A 23,382-nucleotide genomic window follows, 5' to 3' on the forward strand; every position below is an offset into this window, starting at 1 on the left:
CGTGCGAACTTCTGTCACTGTTTGTGCCTGCTGTCATCTGGTGTAACTTGAAAAGTTACGATTCCAGATAGCCGGAGACCTCCACCTTATGTTTTGAACTAAACCGTAGAAAGTTATTCCTTTCTCTAAACGGCAAAAATATCCATAAATCAACAAAAACGGCACTAGCCGAATGTTCGAAGCATTTCTTCAAGAAGTTGTGTGTCATACCCCGACACATCCCTCAGCGGAAATGTCATGAGTCATAATCTAAGAATATCCAAAAGAATATTTTCAGCCTAAAATCGGCAGAAAAATAAGAATATTCAGCCTGGACCGGTAAAACAATATTCTTATAACAAAAAAGAGTGTAGATCCTCTTGCGTAATATTGTCATAACGAAATTATAAGACTTTTTATGGTAATATTTAATTAATTATTTCGAAGCTTTTCCTGTTCCCTTACGTAAATCCGGCCAAGCCTTTGCGCTAGGAAGGCGGTTAGTGTATTGTATGTTTGTCAAACTACCTGAGGAAGTCTGCGCAAGTTAGACGAATCGCGTCGGAGAATAAACAATTTTCACAACTACAGTTCGCAGAGTGCTGCTCACTGGTTTTGGTGTTAAAAATTGTCTATGAAACTGGTTTTATGTCGCAGCTTTGAGATCTGACAAGACTCCTTGTCTCCTTGTCTGCAGAACTCTTTGCCGGAGACTATAATCAAGCCAATCAGAAAAACGTCCTGTTTGTCGAAATGCCTTTCGGTTTCGAGGTCTTGACGATATTATTGAGCCATCATGTTTTCACAGCAAAAAAGGAATTCAAACGATTGACCTCCACACACACACACACAAAAAAAAACAACTTGGCTTCTTTGCATTAAAATCTGAAGACCTGAAAAAGATTAAAAATCGAGGAAAACCATTTCCCTAAACTAATTTTTTGTTTTCTCTATATTTATTCTTCGAAAAGGTAACGAAAATAGCCGTAAGCTTTCTCCTTGTAAGATTGTTTGTAAATCCCGATAGTATACAGTGATCTCTAATGTAATTCGACATTTTAAAAATACATCTGGGAAATAACAGATACCAAGGACGGCACATGAAGTATACTTTCCTAATGTTAATTCATTTCAGCAGCTCTGGCTACTATCCTTTTGTCTGTTAAGTGTGTTAGTTTTTCTCAAACCATATTGATGTACGCGTTTTCACATTACCGTGATCATAGTATATCTTCCCATTCTGGGTGCATACAGGGAGATTCATGCTAACGTCATTGTTTACATTTTTGCTCATTTGCATACGGCTTTGCGTACAGAAGGAGACATGTTAGATATGAATTGACTCCGGGCAGCTAAAGAGCTAGTGAAATTTATTACATGGTGAAATATTTAGCTCTTTGTGTGTAGTATTCAAGGAGATATTGTCTTTCAAAAACTGTAAAATGTCTGGGTGGCAAAAGCGTTAATGAGCTCATACATTCTTTGTAAAATTTTGAGTTCAAGTTTTAAACCCGTGTTGCACAAAAAGTATTCAATACATTAGGCTCATATTCATGGGCAGTTTTAATCGTGCTATGACCTTTCTATATTCAGAACTGATTTATTTGTAGCTCCATCAGAAACTGTGCTAACATCAGAAACTTGTGCTAACGAGGCAAATATTGTAAACAAGGATTCCCCTATACTCTACACTTTTTAAGTTACTAAAAAGGGACGACCCTCAGGAAGTAATCATGGAAAAGGTTGCGGTTAAATCTAAAGTCCCCAGGCTACTTTCAAAACTTTACGATAAGCGTTTCTCAATCGACTGCGAGGGGCGAGGATGGATAAAATTGTTGTAAAGACGTCAGGGTTGTTAAAATATAATTGTAGAAGACACGCCTTTAATAGACAGTCATACACTCGTTGACACGGAAGCCGTGGTCAAGCTAATATCATTATTGCAATTCCCTCCCACACTTATGGTGTTGTAGTAATACTGTTAATGGTGATATATCGCAGCTTTGCGGTCTGGCAATGGTTGCATGTGGTTAAAGGAGCTCAGTCACGGTATTTTGAGTTATTTTAGCCACGGACAAAACTACCTTTACATTGAAGGAAAGGTGAAAATAACAGTTCACTAAGATAGAAGAACATTAAAGAGATAATAATAAATCATGAATGAACAAGAATGGTTAAAGATGGAGAAAATTGACACAGATTACAAACGACGAACTTCGAAACGTTTTTAGGCTAAAGATGGGCAAACCGTGATGTAGCTATTTTTAAAAATGTTTTGACAGAGATTGTTAACGAGCCAATCAGAAAAAGCTTCCTGTTTTTCGTCAGAAAAACCCTTCAGTATCGAGCTTTGAATAAAACCTTAAAGTCTGATTCAGAGACTAGTTCAATTTGTGGACGCACTATTGTCACGACTTAGCGTACGTCTTACTTGCAAGCAGTCTTTCCTGTTAATGGCCCACATGTAACAAACAGTGCTCCACAGAAATGTATATAGCTTGTCCGACAGGAAAATCAACATTGATTTAATATCAGACGATGGGTGGATACGTAGTTGTGTTGTTGACCGTTGTAGTTTGTTTAGCCCCGACTTCAACCTGTCAAAACAAAAGCAAGCTGCCGTGTCGGCTGAATGCTAAGGGATCAAGCAATTTGAGTAATGAAGAAAAAAAGGAAGCAGCTGTTCTCCAGCGGAAATACGTAGAATGTATGCTGATCAGCCAAGAGTCTGGGGTGAAGTTTACGTTTGACATCAACTTGGCTCTAGATGCGGCTGAAGTTGATAACAATACTTTAGTTGGTGTGAGTGTCACATTTTCGTGCCCATCATCAATTGAACTCGATTTCATCAACCCGCAAAACACTTCCAACAAAAATATTTTGCTAGTTCTGTTTTTCCGGGGCGCCTGCAAAGTTTGGACGCGAAACCTTGTCGCCTTTGCCAAGGCAACTGATTTCCGAACGATACGTTTGAAAGGAAAGAATACGAAATGGTCGAGTGTATCCACCTTGACAAATTTAACTCATGGAAGTGAGAGTCTTTTGAGAGACTTCAGAAAAATTACGTTTATCACAGCTCTCAACAGTCTGCCTGAAAACATCCCTCGTATGCTCACTGATACCAAGAACGTCTGGCCAAACATGGCTGAAATCTACTTTGAGGATACGCCGATTAAAGAGATTCCAGAACAATGGAAGATTACAATGCCTCTCTTGCAAGGGCTTTACTTGGTAAAGTGCAATTTGACAAAACCTCCAGAATTTCCTTGGAATAACTCCACCCTAGAACTCTACCGTGAATTGGGAAGAACAGACGATTCCGAGCAATATTTCCCAGTTGAACTGCAAAGCAACCTTTATGTCCGCGGACTGTATCTAGGCTATAACAACATTGAGGACTTAACTTCTCATGAGTTTCGCGGATTCTTGCATGTCCTAAGCCTTCGAGAAAACGGTTTAAAGGCAATTGGATCGTCATGTTTTCGCAACTTAAAAGGAATTCAAACGATTGACCTCTTCAAAAATAACTTGGCTTCGCTACCTCAAAATCTGTTTCAAGGTTTACCTTCCTTGCTAAACATTATTCTTGGATTCAACAACTTGACGGTCATTCACCAAAATATATTTAAAGGGCTGAAAAAGATCAAGAGGATTGCTCTAGACCATAACAACCTACATTCTCTTCCAAACGGGTTGTTTAGTTCATTAAGCACCCTGGAAGTGTTATATTTATCAGGCAACAACATCGCAAAAATTGAGGACAACCCTTTCCCAAAAGATTCTGCTTTGCAAGAGCTTTACCTCTTCAAGAACAGGCTGTCTTCCTTTCCTCCGTGGATATTTTTATTGACAAAAATTAAATTAATCGATTTAGCGTTTAATCAGTTAACGTTTGAAGATCTTGACAAGGCGTTAGATGAAAATCCCATACCGCTGAATGACCCGATTGAAAGCGGGAAGAAGCCGATAGTTCTCGATTTGTCTAACAACAATATCACCAGATTAGTAGATTACGATGGACTGGAAAGGATAAAACAGGACGAGGAAATCTCTCCTGTGCAGCCACGGCAAGCCAAATATATTTATCTCTGGAAAGCTTACGTAATCATTTTGAGTGGAAATCCGTTAGCTTGTGACTGCATCATGTCCGCTGTGGCACAAGAAATTGAAAAACTATTGAAGAAATATCCTTTGATACGACCACGGTTTGAAACCTGGCGATGTCATTGGCCACTTGAGCTAAAGAGCAAATCGATTCTTGAAATAAGAGAAGATCAGTGGCTGCAGAGAGAGACTGAGCTTGAAGATCGCAATTGTCCCACAGAATGCACCTGCCGGGAACGCTGCTCCGATGGAATAATAGTCGTTGATTGCGAGGAAAAGAAACTTACAGAATTACCAAGCTTAATGCCACAAGGTCTTATTGAACTGAACTTGATGAGCAATGATATCCGGGATATTCCAGCATTTCCTTACTTGGAAAACGTGACTGTTCTTAAACTGACAAATAACAAAGTTGAGCGGCTGAAGGCCTCCACAGTGGAGAAATTAAAACGTGTCGAGATTCTGCTCATTGATGCTAATAAACTGACAACTCTACCCAAAGAAATTGAATCTCTGAATTTTACAACGTTGGCGTTGGAGCAAAACTTGTTTAAATGCGACTGTACGACTAAATGGATGAAGTACTGGCTGGTGAAGAATAGACGTCGAATACGAAACATCGAAAAGGTGTTTTGTAACTCGGAGCATGCTCTTGGCCGAGTAATTTACAGTTTACCGGACGACGAGTTTATCTGTGCCACTAATAAGGAAAAGAACACAGAAAAGACAGTACCTATAGGAGCCATAGCCGCCTGTACCCTTGGTGGTCTGCTAGCTTTAATACTGATTGTTGGTATTGTTTTGTACAAATATCATAGAGAAGTCAAAGTCTTCATGTACACCCACTTCAACTGGCACCCGTTTGATCGCATTGATGACTCGGATCCAAATAAGATATACGACGCCTTTATATCGTTCAGCGGGAATGACTTCGACTGGGTGAAGACCACGTTACAAGAACGACTAGAAAATCACGACCCCCCTTATAAACTATGCTTTCACCACCGCGACTTTCCAGTTGGCGAGCCAATCGTGGAAACTATTTTGAAAAGCGTGGATCAAAGTAAACGCATGTTAGTGGTGCTGTCTTCCAGCTACGCAAAGAGCGATTGGTGTTTGATGGAGTTTCGTGAAGCTCATCGAAAAGTGTTAGAAGATCGCATGAAATACCTGATAGTTATTCTGTTTGATGATGTGGACACGACAGAGCTGGATGAGGAATTTAAGTTGTACCTGCGAACCAACACGTATTTGAGCGTTAGCGACAAGGGGTTCTGGCAAAAGCTGTATTACGCGATGCCCCTTCCTTCGTCGACGGAATCAGTTGAGGATAGAAGTTTCGAAAGCGTTGCTTTAAGCGGGAACATTGATAGCTCTGCAGAAACAAGAGGCGCTGGAGATGGCTCAAAACACAGCGGACACCATAGTACTTGTTGAACAGTAGAGCCGTCGCATATGCGTAATCGCGGTGGACAAACCGAAAAGCCAAACTGAAGAGAAAATAGCGGCACTGAAATTAAGCATTCGAAGAACAATAGAAAAGAGTAACTGCTTGTGTGATTCATATTTCTTGAGGCGTAAGTGACTTTGATTCAAAGGCCCTCTGGGCTGCCTCGTGTTACTTGTTGTAGAGTTTCACTGGACATGTGGCCGCATTTGCCTATCAAGAATTGGGCTAGTTTGCAAGAACCTTTTTCTGTAATGGAAGCGTAACCCTAGATAAAGTAAAGGCAGAGCGCATTTTCACTTCCGGTATTTTTACAAGTATTTAACCATTATTCGCCAAAGGCGAAGTGAACATTGGTGAATATTCACCCAGACGAAGTCTTGGTGAATATTCAGCAAAGTTCACTGAGCCTGAGGCGAATAATTGTTTTAGTATAATTATTAGACGTGAATATTAAGGACTACGAAATAACGGACTAAAATATAAAAGTACAGACGCAATTGTTGGTGTGCATACACGTATGCAGCCATAGTTTCAATAATAAGCTTACATATACATCGATTGTCAATCAATTTACTCATCGAGTTCGGCAGTAAAACAAACAAGCGAAACACTACGAAAAATAAATTCATCCGGTACGTTTGTTTTATCGTGGTTGTCTTCATTCACAGTTGTCAGCAATTGTCCGCCATGTTTACTTGCCGAGATGATGAAAGTGGCGAGCTTAGTAACCAAGCTCCAGCAGGGTGAATATAGCGTCATATGATGAGCTTTTCGACCAAACAGAATGTTCAATTCTTATATTCACCTCGAAATTATATTAAAGTCAAATATAGTCAATATATGGCTATCACCATAGTCAAACAGTATCTGTTTGATTATGGTGGTAGTAAATGTTTAGAGGTCATAAACGTGTCTGTGTGGTTTTGCCACACAGTTTTTTTTTTACACCTTGCTATAAAACAATGCTAGCGGCCTTTCTAGCAGTGTCCGTTTTCTGGCGCAGACGAAGTGCGCGAAGATTGCGACGTGCGTGAAGTACGTGACGCTCGAGACACATGCGAACTTGTGTCACTGTTTGTGCCTGCTGTCATCTGGTGTAACTTGAAAAGTTTCGATTCCATTTAGCCGGAGACCTCCACCTTATGTTTTGAACTAAACCGTAGAAAGTTATTCCTTTCTCTTAACGGCAAAACTATCCATCAATCAACAAAAACGGCACTAGCCGAATGTTCAAAGCATTTCTTCAAGAAGTTATGTGTGTCATACCCCGACACATCCCTCAGCGGAAATGTCATGAGTCATAATCTAAGAATATCCACAAGAATATTTTCAGCCTAAAATCGGCAGAAAAATAAGAATATTCAGCCTGGACCGGTAAAACAATATTCTTATAACAAAAAAGAGTGTAGATCCTCTTGCGTAATATTGTCATAACGAAATTATAAGACTTTTTTATGGTAATATTTAATTAATTATTTCGAAGCTTTTCCTGCTCCCTTACGTAAATCCGGCCAAGCCTTTGCGCTAGGAAGGCGGTTAGTGTATTGTATGTTTGTCAAACTACCTGAGGAAGTCTGCGCAAGTTAGACGAATCGCGTCGGAGAATAAACAATTTTCACAACTACAGTTCGCAGAGTGCTGCTCACTGGTTTGGTGTTAAAAATTGTCTATGAAACTAGTTTTATGTCGCAGCTTTGAGATCTGACAAGACTCCTTGTCTCCTTGTCTCCAGAACACTTTGCCAGAGACTATAATTGAGCCAATCAGAAAAACGTCCTGTTTGTCGAAATGCCTTTCGGTGTGAGGTTTTGACGATATTATTGAGCCATCATGTTTTCACAGCAAAAAAGGAATTCAAACGATTGACCTCCACACACACACAAAAAAAACAAATTGGCTTCTTTGCATTAAAATCTGAAGACCTGAAAAAGATTAAAAATCGAGGAAAACCATTTCCCTGAACTAATTTTTTGTTTTCTCTATATTTATTCTTCGAAAAGGTAACGAAAATAGCCGTAAGCTTTCTCCTTGTAAGATTGTTTGTAAATCCCGATAGTATACAGTGATCTCTAATGTAATTCGACATTTTAAAAATACATCTGGGAAATAACAGATACCAAGGACGGCACATGAAGTATACTTTCCTAATGTTAATTCATTTCAGCAGCTCTGGCTACTATCCTTTTGTCTGTTAAGTGTGTTAGTTTTTCTCAAACCATATTGATGTACGCGTTTTCACATTACCGTGATCATAGTATATCTTCCCATTCTGGGTGCATATAGGGGGATTCATGCTAACGTCATTGTTTACATTTTTGCTCATTTGCATACGGTTTTGCGTACAGAAGGAGACATGTTAGATATGAATTGACTCCAGGCTGCTAAAGAGCTAGTGAAATTTATTACATGGTGAAATATTTAGCTCTTTGTGTGTAGTATTCAAGGAGATATTGTCTTTCAAAAACTGCAAAATGTCTGGTTGGCAAAAGCGTTAATGAGCTCTTACATTCTTTGTAAAATTTTGAGTTCAAGTTTTAAACCCGTGTTGCACAAAAAGTATTCAATACATCAGGCTCATATTCATGGGCAGGTTTAATCGTGCTATGACCTTTCAATATTCAGAACTGATTTATTTGTAGCTCCATCAGAAACTGAATTGCTTGTGCTAACGAGGCAAATATTGTAAACAAGGATTCCCCTATACTCTACACTTTTTAAGTCACTGAAAAGCGACGACCCTCAGGAAGTAGTCATGGAAAAGGTTGCGGTTAAATCTAAAGTATCCAGGCTACTTTCAAAACTTTACGATAACGCGTTTCTCAATCGACTGCGAGGGGCGAAGATGGGTAAAATTGTTGTACAGACGTCAGGGTTGTTAAGATATAATTGTAGAAGACACGCCTTTAATAGACAGTCATACACTCGTTGTTACGGAAGCCGTGGTCAAGCTAATATCGTTATTGTAATTCCCTCCCACACTTATGGTGTTGTAGTAATACTGTTAATGGTGATATATCGCAGCTTTGCGGTCTGGCAATGATTGCATGTGGTTAAAGGAGCTCAGTCACGGTATTTTGAGTTATTTTAGCCACGGAGGAAACTACCTTTACATTCAAGGAAACTCGAAAATAACAGTTCACTAAGATAGAAGAACATTAAAGAGATAATAATAAATCATGAATGAACAAGAATGGTTAAAGATGGAGAAAATTGACACAGATTACAAACGACGAACTTCGAAACGTTTTTAGGCTAAAGATGGGCAAACCGTGATGTAGCTATTTTTAAAAATGTTTTGACAGAGATTGTTAACGAGCCAATCCGAAAAACTTCCTGTTTTTCGTCAGAAAAACCCTTCAGTATCGAGCTTTGAATAAAACCTTAAAGTCTGATTCAGAGACTAGTTCAATTTGTGGACGCACCATTGTCACGACTTAGCGTACGTCTTACTTGCGAGCAGTCCTTCCTGTTAATGGCCCATGTGTAACAAACAGTGCTCCACAGAAATATATATAGCTTGTCCGACAGGAAAATCAACATTGATTTAATATCAGACGATGGGTGGATACGTAGTTGTGTTGTTGACCGTTGTAGTTTGTTTAGCCCCGACTTCAACCTGTCAAAACGAAAGCAAGCTGCCGTGTCGGCTGAATGCTAAGGGATCAAGCAATTTGAGTAATGAAGAAAAAAAGGAAGCAGCTGTTCTCCAGCGGAAATACGTAGAATGTATGCTGATCAGCCAAGAGTCTGGGGTGAAGTTTACGTTTGACATCAACTTGGCTCTAGATGCGGCTGAAGTTGATAACAATACTTTAGTTGGTGTGAGTGTCACATTTTTGTGCCCATCATCAATTGAGCTCGATTTCATCAACCCGCAAAACACTTCCAACAAAAACATTTTGCTAGTTCTGTTTTTCCGGGGCGCCTGCAAAGTTTGGACGCGAAACCTTGTCGCCTTTGCCAAGGCAACTGATTTCCGAACGATACGTTTGAAAGGAAAGAATACGAAATGGTCGAGTGTATCCACCTTGACAAATTTAACTCATGGAAGTGAGAGTCTTTTGAGAGACTTCAGAGAAATTACGTTTATCACAGCTCTCAACAGTCTGCCTGAAAACATCCCTCGTATGCTCACTGATACCAAGAACGTCTGGCCAAACATGGCTGAAATCTACTTTGAGGATACGCCGATTAAAGAGATTCCAGAACAATGGAAGATTACAATGCCTCTCTTGCAAGGGCTTTACTTGGTAAAGTGCAATTTGACAAAACCTCCAGAATTTCCTTGGAATAACTCCACCCTTGAACTCTACCGTGAATTGAGAAGAACAGACGATTCCCAGCAATATTTCCCAGTTGAACTGCAAAGCAACCTTTATGTCCGCGGACTGTATCTAGACTATAACAATATTGAGGACTTAACTTCTCATGAGTTTCGCGGATTCTTGCATGTCCTAAGCCTTCGAGAAAACGGTTTAAAGGCAATTGGATCGTCATGTTTTCGCAACTTAAAAGGAATTCAAACGATTGACCTCTTAAAAAATAACTTGGCTTCTCTACCTCAAAATCTGTTTCAAGGTTTACCTTCCTTGCTAAACATTATTCTTGGATTCAACAACTTGACGGTCATTCACCAAAATATATTTAAAGGGCTGAGAAAGATCAAGAGGATTGCTCTAGACCGTAACAACCTACATTCTATTCCAAACGGGTTGTTTAGTTCATTAAGCACCCTGGAAGTGTTATATTTATCAGGCAACAACATCGCAAAAATTGAGGACAACCCTTTCCCAAAAGATTCTGCTTTGCAAGAGCTTTACCTCTTCAAGAACAGGCTGTCTTCCTTTCCTCCGTGGATATTTTTATTGACAAAAATTAAATTAATCGATTTATCGTTTAATCAGTTAACGTTTGAAGATCTTGACAAGGCGTTAGATGAAAATCTCATACCGCTGAATGACCCGATTAAAAGCGGGAAAAAGCCGATACTTCTTGATTTGTCCAACAACAATATCACCAGATTAGTAGATTACGATGGACTGGACAGGATAAAACAGGACGAGGAAATCTCTCCTGTGCAGCCACGGCAAGCCAAATATACTTATCTCTGGAAAGCTTACGTAATCATTTTGAGTGGAAATCCGTTAGCTTGTGACTGCATCATGTCCGCTGTGGCACAAGAAATTGAAAAAATATTGCAAAAATATCCTTTGATAGAACCACGGTTTAAAACCTGGCGATGTCATTGGCCACTTGAGCTAAAGAGCAAATCGATTCTTGAAATAAGAGAAGATCAGTGGGTGCGGAGAGAGACTGAGCTTGAAGATCGCAATTGTCCCACAGAATGCACCTGCCGGGAACGCTGCTCCGATGGAATAATAGTCGTTGATTGCGAGGAAAAGAAACTTACAGAATTACCAAGCTTAATGCCACAAGGTCTTATTGAATTGAACTTGATGAGCAATGATATCCGGGATATTCCAGCATTTCCTTATTTGGAAAACGTGACTGTTCTTAAACTGACAAATAACAAAGTTGAGCGGCTGAAGGCCTCCACAGTGGAGAAATTAAAACGTGTCGAGATTCTGCTCATTGATGCTAATAACCTGACAACTCTACCCAGGGAAATTGAATCTCTGAATTTTACAACGTTGGCGTTGGAGCAAAACTTGTTTAAATGCGACTGTACGACTAAATGGATGAAGCACTGGCTGGTGAAGAATAGACGTCGAATACGAAACATCGAAAAGGTGTTTTGTAACTCGGAGCATGCTCTTGGCCGAGCAATTTACAGTTTACCGGACGACGAGTTCATCTGTGCTACCATTAAGGAAAAGAACACAGGAAAGACAGTACCTATAGGAACCATAGCTGCCTGTACCCTTGGTGGTCTGCTAGCTTTAATACTGATTGTTGGTATTGTTTTGTACAAATATTATAGAGAAGTCAAAGTCTTCATGTACACCCACTTCAACTGGCACCCGTTTGATCGCATTGATGACTCGGATCCAAATAAGATATACGACGCCTTTATATCGTTCAGCGGGAATGACTTCGACTGGGTGAAGACCACGTTACAAGAACGACTAGAAAATCACGACCCCCCTTATAAACTATGCTTTCACCACCGCGACTTTCCAGTTGGCGAGCCAATCGTGGAAAACATTTTCAAAAGCGTGGATCAAAGTAAACGCATGTTAGTGGTGCTGTCTTCCAGCTACGCAAAGAGCGATTGGTGTTTGATGGAGTTTCGTGAAGCTCATCGAAAAGTGTTGGAAGATCGCATGAAATACCTGATAGTTATTCTGTTTGATGATGTGGACTCGACAGAGCTGGATGAGGAATTTAAGTTGTACCTTCGAACCAACACGTATTTGAGCGTTAGCGACAAGGGGTTCTGGCAAAAGCTGTATTACGCGATGCCTCCTCCTTCGTCGACGGAATCAGTTGAGGAGAGAAGTTTCGAAAACGTTGCTTTAAGCGGGAACATTGATAGCTCTGCAGAAATATTACAACAAGAGGCGCTGGAGATGGCCCATAACACAGCGGACACCATAGTACTTGTTGAACAGTAGAGCCGTCGCATATGCGTAATGGCGGTGGACAAACCGAAAAGCCAAATTAAAGAGAAAATAGCGGCACTGAAATTAGGCATTCGAAGAACAATAGAAAAGAGTAACTGCTTGTGTGATTCATATTTCTTGAGGCGTAAGTGACTTTGATTCAAAGGCCCTATGGGCTGCCTCGTGTTACTTGTTGTAGAGTTTCGCCGGACATGTGGCCGCATTTGCCTTTCAAGAATTGGACTAGTTTGCAAGAACCTTTTTCTGTAATACAAGCGTACCCTAGATAAAGTAAACGGAGAGCGCATTTTCACTTTCGGTATTTTTACAAATATTTAACCATTATTCGCCAAAGGCGAAGTGAACATTGGTAAATATTCACAGAGACGAAGTCTTGGTGAATATTCAGCAAAGTTCACTGAGCCTGAGGCGAATAATTGTTTTAGTATGATTATTAGACGTGAGTATAAAGGACTACGAAATAACGGACTAAAATATAAAAGCACAGACGCAATTGTTGGTGTGCATACACGTATGCAGCCATAGTTTTAATAATAAGCTTGCATGTACATCGATTGTCAATCAATTTACTCATCGAGTTTGGCAGTAAAACAAACGAGCGAAACACTACGAAAAATAAATTCATCCGGTACGTTTGTTTTGTGGTTGTTGTCTTCATTCACAGTTGTCATCATTGCCTAAAAATTAGTAACTTTAGTCTGAAGAAAAATAAATTTCGGTCAATCGATCTGACCTGCTGGTGATCGACGCAACCACTGCGTTTACGATTCTTAAAAGCCTTGAATACGAGTTCTTGAAAAGATTTTTGGTCCAAGGGCGACAGCAGTCATTTTAAAAATTTTCTATCCTTTCAAATATCCTGGACTTGGAGTGATGTCTTTCGAATAAATGAAAACTTCATTCAGCAATTGTCCGCCATGTTTACTTGCCGAGATGGTAAAGGTGGCGAGCCTAGTAACCAAGCTCCAGCAGGGTGAATATAGCGTCATATGATGAGCTTTTCGACCAAACAGAATGTCCAATTCTTATATTCACCTCTAGAAATTATATTAAAGTCAAATATAGTCAATATATGGCTATCACCATAGTCAAACAGTATCTGTTTGACTATGGTGATAGCAAATTTTTAGAGGTCATAAACGTGTCTGTGTGGTTTTACCACACAGTTTTTTTTACACCTTGCTATAAAACAATGCTAGCGGCCTTTCTAGCAGTGTCCGTTTGCTGGTGCAGACGAAGTGCGCGAAGTTTGCTACTGTTCGTGAAGTACGTGACGCTCGAGACACATGCGAACTTGTGCCACTGTTTGTACCTGCTGTCATCTGGTGTAACTTGAAAAGTTACGATTCCAGTTAGCCGGAGACCTCCACCTTATGTTTTGAACTAAACCGTAGAAAGTTATTCCTTTCTCTAAACGGCAAAACTACCCATAAATTAACAAAAACGGCAGGGTACATTCAAAGCTTTATGATAACGCGTTTCTCAATCGACTGCGAGGGGCGACGATGGGTAAAATTGTTGTAAAGACGTCAGGGTTGTTAAAATAGAATTGTTGACGACACGCCTTAGACAGTCATACATTCGTTGTTACGGAAGCCGTGGTCAAGCTAATATCGTTATTGTAATTCCCTTCCATACTTATGGTGTTGGAGTAATACTGCTTTGCGGTTTGACAATAATTGCATGTGGTTATAGGACCTCAGTCACGGTATTTTGAGTTATTTTAACCACGGACAAAATTACCTTTACATTGAAGGAAACCTGAAAAGAAGAGGTCACTAATATAGAAAAGCTTTGAAGAGATAATAATAAACCATGAATGAACAAGAATGGTTAAAGACGGAGAAGATTGACACAGATTACAAACGACGAACTTCGAAAAGTTTGTAGGCTAAATTTTTCAAGATAAATTTTTCAGTTTATTAATTATTAAATAAGTAATCGTAGTTAGGTGTCCCCAATTAGTATACATTGCATGCTAGCGACTTCGACACGTTAATAAAGTTCTTATCTTGTCTTATCTTATCTCATGCGCAAACCGTGACGTAGCTACTTTTAAAAATGCTTTGACCGGCAGAGATTATAAACGAGCCAATCCGAAAAACTTCCTGTTTTTCGTCACAAAAACCCTTCAGTATCGAGCTTTGAATAAACGTTTGAAGTCTGCGTCAGAGACTACTTCAATTTGTAGACGCACTATTGTCACGACTTACCGTACGTCTTGGGTGACTTGTTTCGACTGTGCTTGGGAGCAGTCCTTCCTGTTAATGGCCCACGTGTAACAAACAGTGCTCCACAGAATTATATAGAGCTTGTCACAGGAAAATCAACATTGATTTAATTTCAGACGATGGGTGGATACGTAGTTGTGTTGTTGACCGTTGTAGTTTGTTTAGCCCCGACTTCAACCTGTCAAAACGAAAGCAAGCTGCCGTGTCGGCTGAATGCTAAGGGATCAAGCAATTTGAGTAATGGAGAAAAAAAGCAAGCAGCTGTTCTCCAGCGGAAATACGTAGAATGTATGCTGATCAGCCAAGAGTCTGGAGTGAAGTTTACGTTTGACATCAACTTGGCTCTAGATGCGGCTGAAGTTGATAACAATACTTTAGTTGGTGTGAGTGTCACATTTTTGTGCCCATCATCAATTGAGCTCGATTTCATCAACCCGCAAAACACTGCCAACAAAAATATTTTGCTAGCTCTGTTTTTCCGGGGCGCCTGCAAAGTTTAGACGCGAAACCTTGTCGCCTTTGCCAAGGCAACTGATTTCCGAACAATGCGTTTGAAAGGAAAGAATACGAAATGATCGAGTGTATCCACTTTGACAAATTTAACTCATGGAAGTGAGAGCCATGTAAGAGACTTCAGAGAAATTACGTTTATCACAGCTCTCAACAGTCTGCCTGAAAACATCCCTCGTATGCTCACTGATACCAAGAACGTCTGACCAAACATGGCTGAAATCTACTTTGAAGATGCGTCCATTAAAGAGATTCCAGAACAATGGAAGATTACAATGCCTCTCTTGCAAGGGCTTTTATTGGTAAAGTGCAATTTGACAAAACCTCCAGAATTTCCTTGGAATAACTCTACCCTTGAACTTGCCCGTGAATTGAGAAGGACAGACCATTCCGAGCAATTGTTCCCAGTTGAACTGCAAAGCAACCTTTATGTCCGCGGACTGTATCTAGGCTATAACAATATTGAGGACTTAACTTCTCATGAGTTTCGCGGATTCTTGCATGTCCTAAGCCTTCGGGAAAACGGTTTAAAGGCAATTGGATCGTCATGTTTTCGCAACTTAAAAGGAATTCAAACGATTGACCTCTTCAAAAATAACTTGGCTTCTCTACCTCAAAATCTGTTTCAAGGGTTACCTTCCTTGCTAAACATTATTCTTGGATCTAACAACTTGACGGTCATTGACCAAAATATATTTAAAGGGCTGAGAAAGATCAAGAGGATTGCTCTAGACCGTAACAACCTACATTCTATTCCAACGGGTTGTTTAGTTCATTAAGCACCCTGGAAGTGTTGCATTTATTTGGCAACAACATTGCAAAAATTGAGGACAACCCTTTCCCAAAAGATTCTGCTTTGCAAGAGCTTTACTTCGGCAAGAACAGCCTGTCTTCCTTTCCTCCATGGATATTTTTATTGACAAAAATTAAATTAATCGATTTATCGTTTAATCAGTTAACGTTTGAAAATCTTGACAAGGCGTTAGATGAATATCCCATACCGCTGAATGACCCGATTAAAAGCGGGAAACAGCTGATAGTTCTCGATTTGTCCAACAACAACATCACCAAATTAGTAGATTACGATGGACTGAACAGGATAAAACAGGACGAGGAAATCTCTCCTGTGCAGCCACCTCAAGCCAAATATACTTATCTCTGGAAAGCATACCTAATCAATTTGAGTGGAAATCCGTTAGCTTGTGACTGCATCATGTCTGCTGTGGCACAAGAAATTGAAAAAATATCGCAAAAATATCCTTTGATAGAACCATGGTTTAAAACCTGGCGATGTCATTGGCCACTCGAGCTAAAGGACAAATCGATTAATAAGAGAAGATCAATGGGTGCGGAGAGAGACTGAGCTTGAAGATCGCAATTGCCCCACAGAATGCACCTGCCGGAAACGCTGCTCCAATGGAATAATAGTCGTTAATTGCGCGGGAAAAAATCTTGCAGAAGTACCAAACTTAATGCCACGAGGTCTTATTGAATTGAACTTGATGAGCAATGACATCCGGGATATTCCAGCATTTCCTTATTTGGAAAACGTGACTGTTCTGAAAATGACAAACAACAAAGTTGAGCGGCTGAAGGCCTCCACTGTGGAGAAATTAAAACGTGTCGAGATTCTGCTCATTGATGCTAATAACCTGACAACTCTACCCAGGGAAATTGAATCTCTGAATTTTACAACGTTGGCGTTGGAGCAAAACTTGTTTAAATGCGACTGTACGACTAAATGGATGAAGCACTGGCTGGTGAAGAATAGACGTCGAATACGAAACATCGAAAAGGTGTTTTGTAACTCGGAGCATGCTCTTGGCCGAGCAATTTACAGTTTACCGGACGACGAGTTCATCTGTGCTACCATTAAGGAAAAGAACACAGAAAAGACAGTACCTATAGGAACCATAGCTGCCTGTACCTTTGGTGGTCTGCTAGCTTTAATACTGATTATTGGTATTGTTTTGTACAAATATTATAGAGAAGTCAAAGTCTTCATGTACACCCACTTCAACTGGCACCCGTTTGATCGCATTGATGACTCGGATCCAAATAAGATATACGACGCCTTTATATCGTTCAGCGGGAATGACTTCGACTGGGTGAAGACCACGTTACAAGAACGACTAGAAAATCACGAACCCCTTATAAACTATGCTTTCATCACCGCGACTTTCCAGTTGGCGAGCCAATCGTGGAAATCATTTTCAAAAGCGTGGATCAAAGTAAACGCATGCTAGTGGTGCTGTCTTCCAGCTACGCAAAGAGCGATTGGTGTTTGATGGAGTTTCGTGAAGCTCATCGAAAAGTGTTAGAGGATCGAATGAAATACTTGATAGTTATTCTGTTTGATGATGTGGACACGACAGAGCTGGATGAGGAATTTAAGTTGTACCTGCGAACCAACACGTATTTGAGCATTAGCGACAAGGGGTTCTGGCAAAAGCTGTATTACGCGTTGCCCCTTCCTTCGTCGAGGGAATCAGGTGATAGAAGTCTCGAAAGCGTAGCTCTATAACTCTGCACAAATATTACAACAACGCAAGATGGAGATGGCTCATAACCCAGTAAACGCCCCAATGCTTGTTGAACAATAGTACCTTTCCAAGGCTAGGAAAGTAGAGGCAGTAGCGGCACAGAAATTAAGCATTCGACGAACTAGTGAAATAAAAAACTGCTTGTGACTTATATTTCATGGAACGAAAGTCACTTTTAATCAAAGGCCCTCTGGGCTGCTTCGTGTCACTTGTTGTAGAGTTTCACTGGACATATGGCCACATTTGCCTGTCAAGAATTGCTCTAGTTTGCTGGAACTTTTTTTATTTTTGTAATGCAAAGGTAACGCTAGATAAACTACAAAGGAACAATTTTTCACTTCCGGTATTTTTACGAATACGATCTGACTCGATCTGGCCCAATCTGACGACTCTTATTTACAATTAATGTTTGTGATTTATACCTCTTTGGTTTTGTCGGAAAGTGTGCGTTATATATGTTAGTTTTTGATCGGGTCATTGTGATCTGTAGATTTTCTGATGTTAGGGCTATATTTAGTTTTTTGGGACTTCAGTATTTACGACCTTTTCGTAGCAAAAAGGTTTCCTAAAATAGATTGTAGGTTAGAATTCCATTTGAGGAACGTTTACGCGGCTCTGTAGTAAAGTCAACTTTAAGCTTAAGTCTGTTGTTAGTTGCTTTATTTCATGGATTGAAATGATGCTGATACCAGAGGAATCGAAAACCATTCAGCACGAATCAGTTCCGAGTGATTCGTCTTCGAGTGATTCGACTTAATGCAAGTAGCGTGACGCGATGTAATGCTCATGCCAAAAATAAAATGTAACGTAAACAGAATGCAAGCGTTACACCTCCGGTATTGTCACGAACGATCTGGCCTCATCTGACCCATATTGACCACATCATACCTAACATGACCAATTTAGAGGGAATCCACCAGACGTTCTAGTAACAAGTGGATAAAACTTTGTACCAAGATTATTTGCATCGTATTGTAACCTTCTGTGCGACTGTTTTAAATATCTTCACAAAAGAAATCATTTCGAACATCACCAAGTGTAGAAAACATAATTTTGAAGTTCATATGAAACATTGGCAAGTACTGGTGAAATGAGACTAATGATGAAATTTTGCCTGTGTTTGCACAATTTCTCTGAACTTTGAAATGTGTTTTCCTGAGTTTCCATGAGAAATTGTTTTTGGTGTTATTTCAGGCAACTTTTTATATCTTTAGCTTTTAGAAAATGCAAAATGGACTCTAATATGCTTAAAATTATTCTGGTACAAGGTTTTTGTCCACGTAAAACTGAAATTGCTCGATTTCCCATCGGAGTTCGTCTCAATGTTTGTGATTATACATGTTGCTTACTCTGAGTAAATGTGCATTAGAGGTTAGGTTGTAATCGGCTAATTGTGATCTCTAGATTTGCCTGATGTTAGTCCCCCTAAAAAGGTCTGGATCTGTTTAGCGTGACTGAAAATCAATGCCGTCAACTCTTCTTTTTAGTAGTTGTGTTTATAATATATGGAGTAAATTTATTAAATAAACAAACTAAACATAAAACATTTCGTCAACCTTCTGCCCCTCCCTTACGCTTTTCCAAGGCCCGCGCAAGTCCGGCTGTCAGTGAGTTGTACATCATGCGGATGACTTCTGACGTTTCGGTTACCGTGCTGTTTCTCGTCATCACTTCATCTCCTTCTGCAACTCTTTGCCGCTGCTTGCATTCCTCCACAATGTCCCTGTGTAGAAATACTGACCAAGCAATGTTTGTTTACCTTTCAATTTCCATTGGGAACCAAGTGGCCATCAATTATTTAGGAGACGCGGTGGGTTTATGGTTAGCGCACTAAAATCCCAGACCGAATGGTCTGAGTTCGTCGATCGGGCCCTGACCGGGGCCACTGTGTTGTGTTCTTGGGCAAGACACTTAACTCTCACGGTGCTATTCTCCACCCGGGAGTATAAATGCGTACCAGCCAATTTAAAATGCTTTATCCTGTTAAGAACAATGGCGAGCACCGAAGTATAAGATCGCTGTTGATTTGAATGTACAGTCTTCTAGAAAGTCTAATCCAAGGGAAAGTGTACTTATTTTGAAACAAGTTTATTCAAAATTTAATCAAGAACAAAACAAGTGTTTTGACAATTCTAACGTTGCAGTTTGAAGATATTCTTCAACTATACTTTTTATTTCCTGTGGAATATTTCAGCGAGCGAAACATTTGGACTAACGGCGAAGTAATTCATAATTTTTTTATTAAGTTCTAGTTTTCATTTAGTGTTTAGTGCTTTTTATTTGATTTTAATTCTGTAGCGTTTTCAAAGGCCAGTTTCGATATATTCAACGGAATTCTTAAAAGGCTCTGAGGCTTAGGGGACCAAAACAAAAGGCATTGTTTATTCCTTCCTCAACTTCAACGTGATTTATTTTGTTTTAGTTCTCTAAACCTTCGCGCCATGTTGAAATTTTAATATATCGAAATTGGCCTATACATTTCGAACGTAATCATGCAGTCGTGATAAAGTCTTCAAGCCTGGAATGCCACATGGCTAAACTTATTGCTTTCTGTGTTTTCTCCTCAGGGTGAAAACAACAATTTTTCCATTTCATCTTGGATAGGGAAGCGTTTCTTTACACACATCACGTGAGTATGATGACCTTACTGGACTTTTTTATTTCTTCGTCTCGCCTCATTTGGACAGTCTACATGCCTTGAATGGATCTTGGACTTTTGAACGATGGGCCTAAGTGGGTCTAAGAACTGACAAAAAGGAGTTGGTTACAAATTCTCATCCTGCGTTTCCTGATATCTGAAGCATAGACTGGTCCTGCATCCAAATTGCTGGCACAAGATAAGAATTCTGTTTAGGAACAATTGGACCGTCTGCACGCGCTGAATGGATCCTGAGCTTTGTACTAGAGATGTGGGTAAGAACTGGCCCACAAGGATGCCGGTTCCACCCTGCAAATTCTCTTCCTGCGTTTCTTAATTTGTGAAGCACAGACTGGCACTACATCCAAATTGCCGGCACAAGAAAAGAATTCTATTTAGAAACAATTGGACTGCCTCACGGACTGAATGGATCTTGAGCTTTGTACAAGAGATATTGGGTGTAAGAACTGGCCCACAAGGGAGCTGGTTCCACCCTGCAAATTCTCTTCCTGAGTTTCTTGATCTGTGGAGCATAGACTGGTCCTACATCCAAATTGCCGGCGCAAGAATTAAAACGTGTTTAAGAACTGTCTGCATGCGTTAAGTGTCCTTCACCTCGCCCAAAATGAGGTAACCGTAATCAACAGAGAATCACTGGATATGTAACCCCATTATGACTTTCTTGTCTATTTTTCTCTTTTCTCTTAGTTAAACCCACTCCCTTACCCTCTTTGATATTTACCCAGATTACGCTCGCCATATAGTGACAGATGGTGTGAAGTATTCGCACGATGATAGGGTAAAAATAGGGGACGGAAACAACAACGTACAGTTAAACCTAACATAGGTCCACAATGCATACATTTGGCTAGTGGCGTTTACGCGTTTCTTTTCCCGGTTGGCTTCATTGTTAAGGCGTGACTTTCAGTTTAATTGATCTCGATTTGGGAATTTTGGTTTTAAACCTGATTTTTAAAGCGGGAAATCTCTGGTGATTATCGAAAGTTCTTCTTCCTAATTTCCATTTTATATTGCTGAATGCTACTAAATGTACAATTAAATTCTGGGGAGGAACTACAAGGTTACAATGATGAAAGTGGATAAAAGTTCATCAAATTTGATTTTGTGACAGTATGTCAAGATGGGTATCCAGTGGAGCTATGGTACGCAATGGTCTTCACTCAATTTAAAAAGAAAAACGATCACCGTACAGGCAATTAGTTAAGAAATATAAAAATTTCGCAAACCTGAGAAATGACAATGGGGAAATGGTTCGAAGTAGTTTGCGTAGTGTGCGCCAAATAATTCAATCAGTGGGCTTGTTAATAATATTAACGTATCCAATCACAGCGCGTTAAAAAAAAAACAAAAAACAAGAGATCAACCCGTCTCCTCCTGCTTCTCTGACTGGGGGGGTGGGGGGTGGGGGGGGGGGCTGGGGATAGCACGCTGTGACAACTAAAAGATAAACTGTGTGAACGGGCAGGTTTATGTGGATTTTGGGGCAAACCGTGTTTTTAAGTTATCTTTGAGGGTTAAGTTTGGAGATTAGAACGTGTAGGGTTTTTTTTATGTAGATTTTTTCAGGCAGGGATTTTAGTTGGTGTTACATCACGGGTTCACCCCCATATTCTGATCTCTATTTTTTCCTTAGTTCGATCATCTACTCGGGCGCTGCAGCGATTCTCTGGCAGGCCATTCTGTTTTTAGGACGTAACACTGTTTTCATTACCTGAGCGCTGAAGCAAAGAAGCTGCGTGTTTAAAAACAATGCCATGCAGAAAACTGTCAAAGACTGAACGGGATAACATATTGTATAAGGGCTTATATGTCTTTACATAGAACTTAAGCAAGATAAATAGTTGACCTTTCTTTGGCCAAAAACGATCAGAGTCGAGAAACAAAAGGTGTACACTGGAACACACAAGTATGGGCGGTTTCTTCATGTATTCTTTTTTTTTATAAGACGAAAAAATAAACGTTCGAGCGCAGAATTTGAACCTTCGACTCTCGCACGACAGGCGCGCACCCAACCATTGCGCCAACTGGTGACCATTGGTGTGGAGGGAGAAAAATTAAGTTATATTGCTTCGAGGCTGATGGTTATCTGCGACTTTAGTCAACAGCTGGCTCAAAACTATTTCTGTTTGTTCGATTTGCTAAATTTCTTTGTAAGAATTTCTGAATAAAACGCCAGATGTTAATGCAACAATAAAACGCCTTCGAAAATGGCACGTTTGTGAACTCGAGCGACCTGCGAGCTTAAAAAATGCTCCAAAATGCTGTGAAACGAAATATAAACTTTTAGGTTTTTTTTAATGAAACAGAACCTTGCTGGACAATTAGATGAATTTTATCGATGATGGTAGTACACACAAGAAACAGGCAACGATTTTGTATTGACTATTTACATTTTTGAACGTTTCCATTTTTATTGCAGTACGGACAGTCGCATTTGTGTTGAAGATTACAGTATTATCACTGGTTAAAAGCGCATTTTGCATCTTATTTGCGCTTAATCACATTATATTTTTCATTTAAACCGAGTTGTAAACAGTGTGGGAAGTTAAATGAGTTCATATTTTACGAAGTGTGTTAGCCAAAAAAGAGAAGAAATTCAAGGCTGCTTCAATGGGATTCGAGCTTGTGATCCGCGCGCCGGCGCGTTGCTTTGTACTGACTAAGCTAGATTCAGTCATGATACGTTGGGAGAAGATCAACTGTAGGTTCTTATATCCCGCAGACTAACATGGGAAAAGTATTTATGAATTTTTTTTTTTTCTCTCTAAGGTAACAGCGATCAAGGAGCAACTTTGAAGTCTGAACAGATGGCTTTCGAAAGGACCATGAACATTGTAGAAGTTTCTCTGACATTTCTGTGTGAACGCGATGGGAAAACACGGGTAAGTCATATCGTTGACATGTTTATTCCACAACCCTAGTTTGTTATGCATACAGTTTCTTTCTTACTACAATTCAAACACGAGCGGCAGTAATGGATATGAAACTTGACATCTTTCATACATTGTTCATCATGTGGTTATACGGCAATCTTTCCAGTCGAACCATCGATTTAGTTATTTATGGAGTGAAGTTCGTGGGTTTATAAATATATTTACAACGATTGTGATTACCGATTGATTACGCTGAATCACTGAAAGCTTTACGCAGACAAGGCGATATGACTGCTCGAAATATTCTGGGGAAATATATTATCTGATTCCGCGAGTTTGACAGCTTCAAACAACTATGAACGCCGGAAACGTTTTCATATGATTTCCGCAGTGATCAAACGTGAAGCTAGTCTATCGAGTTGCGAGGAAGCATTCAGTTCCGTTTAATG

At 39.9% G+C, this 23,382-nt stretch overlaps 2 protein-coding genes and 2 pseudogenes across 2 annotated transcripts in view; all 4 read left to right on the top strand.

Annotated features, from left to right (window-relative positions):
- The window catches only part of LOC110042277 (uncharacterized), a 35,985-nt gene that overhangs the window by 11,363 nt on the left and 1,240 nt on the right, over nt 1-23,382 (top strand). Inside the window, exons 5-6 of the transcript XR_002295872.2 lie at nt 19,969-20,030; nt 22,830-22,942. The gene's annotated coding sequence lies outside the window, so the exon portion shown is untranslated. The remainder of the gene's footprint in view (nt 1-19,968; nt 20,031-22,829; nt 22,943-23,382) is intronic.
- Nucleotides 925-6,179, top strand: LOC110042271 (uncharacterized; annotated as a pseudogene).
- On the top strand, nt 7,552-13,561 carry LOC110042272 (uncharacterized). Its single transcript, XM_020747635.2, has one exon. It carries the CDS (start codon nt 9,091-9,093, stop codon nt 12,106-12,108), a length of 3,018 nt encoding a protein of 1,005 aa, XP_020603294.2. The 5' UTR covers nt 7,552-9,090; the 3' UTR covers nt 12,109-13,561.
- On the top strand, nt 14,079-18,945 carry LOC149106166 (toll-like receptor 6; annotated as a pseudogene).

The sequence above is a fragment of the Orbicella faveolata genome, unplaced genomic scaffold, assembly GCF_042242905.1.
Source record: "Orbicella faveolata isolate gen_17 unplaced genomic scaffold, um_ofav_v1 contig_3, whole genome shotgun sequence".
NCBI lineage: Eukaryota > Metazoa > Cnidaria > Anthozoa > Scleractinia > Merulinidae > Orbicella > Orbicella faveolata.

Coding starts and splice junctions, on each gene's coding strand:
- LOC110042272 (XM_020747635.2), top strand. CDS start 9,091: ATGGGTGGATACGTAGTTGTGTTGTTGACCGTTGTAGTTTGTTTAGCC.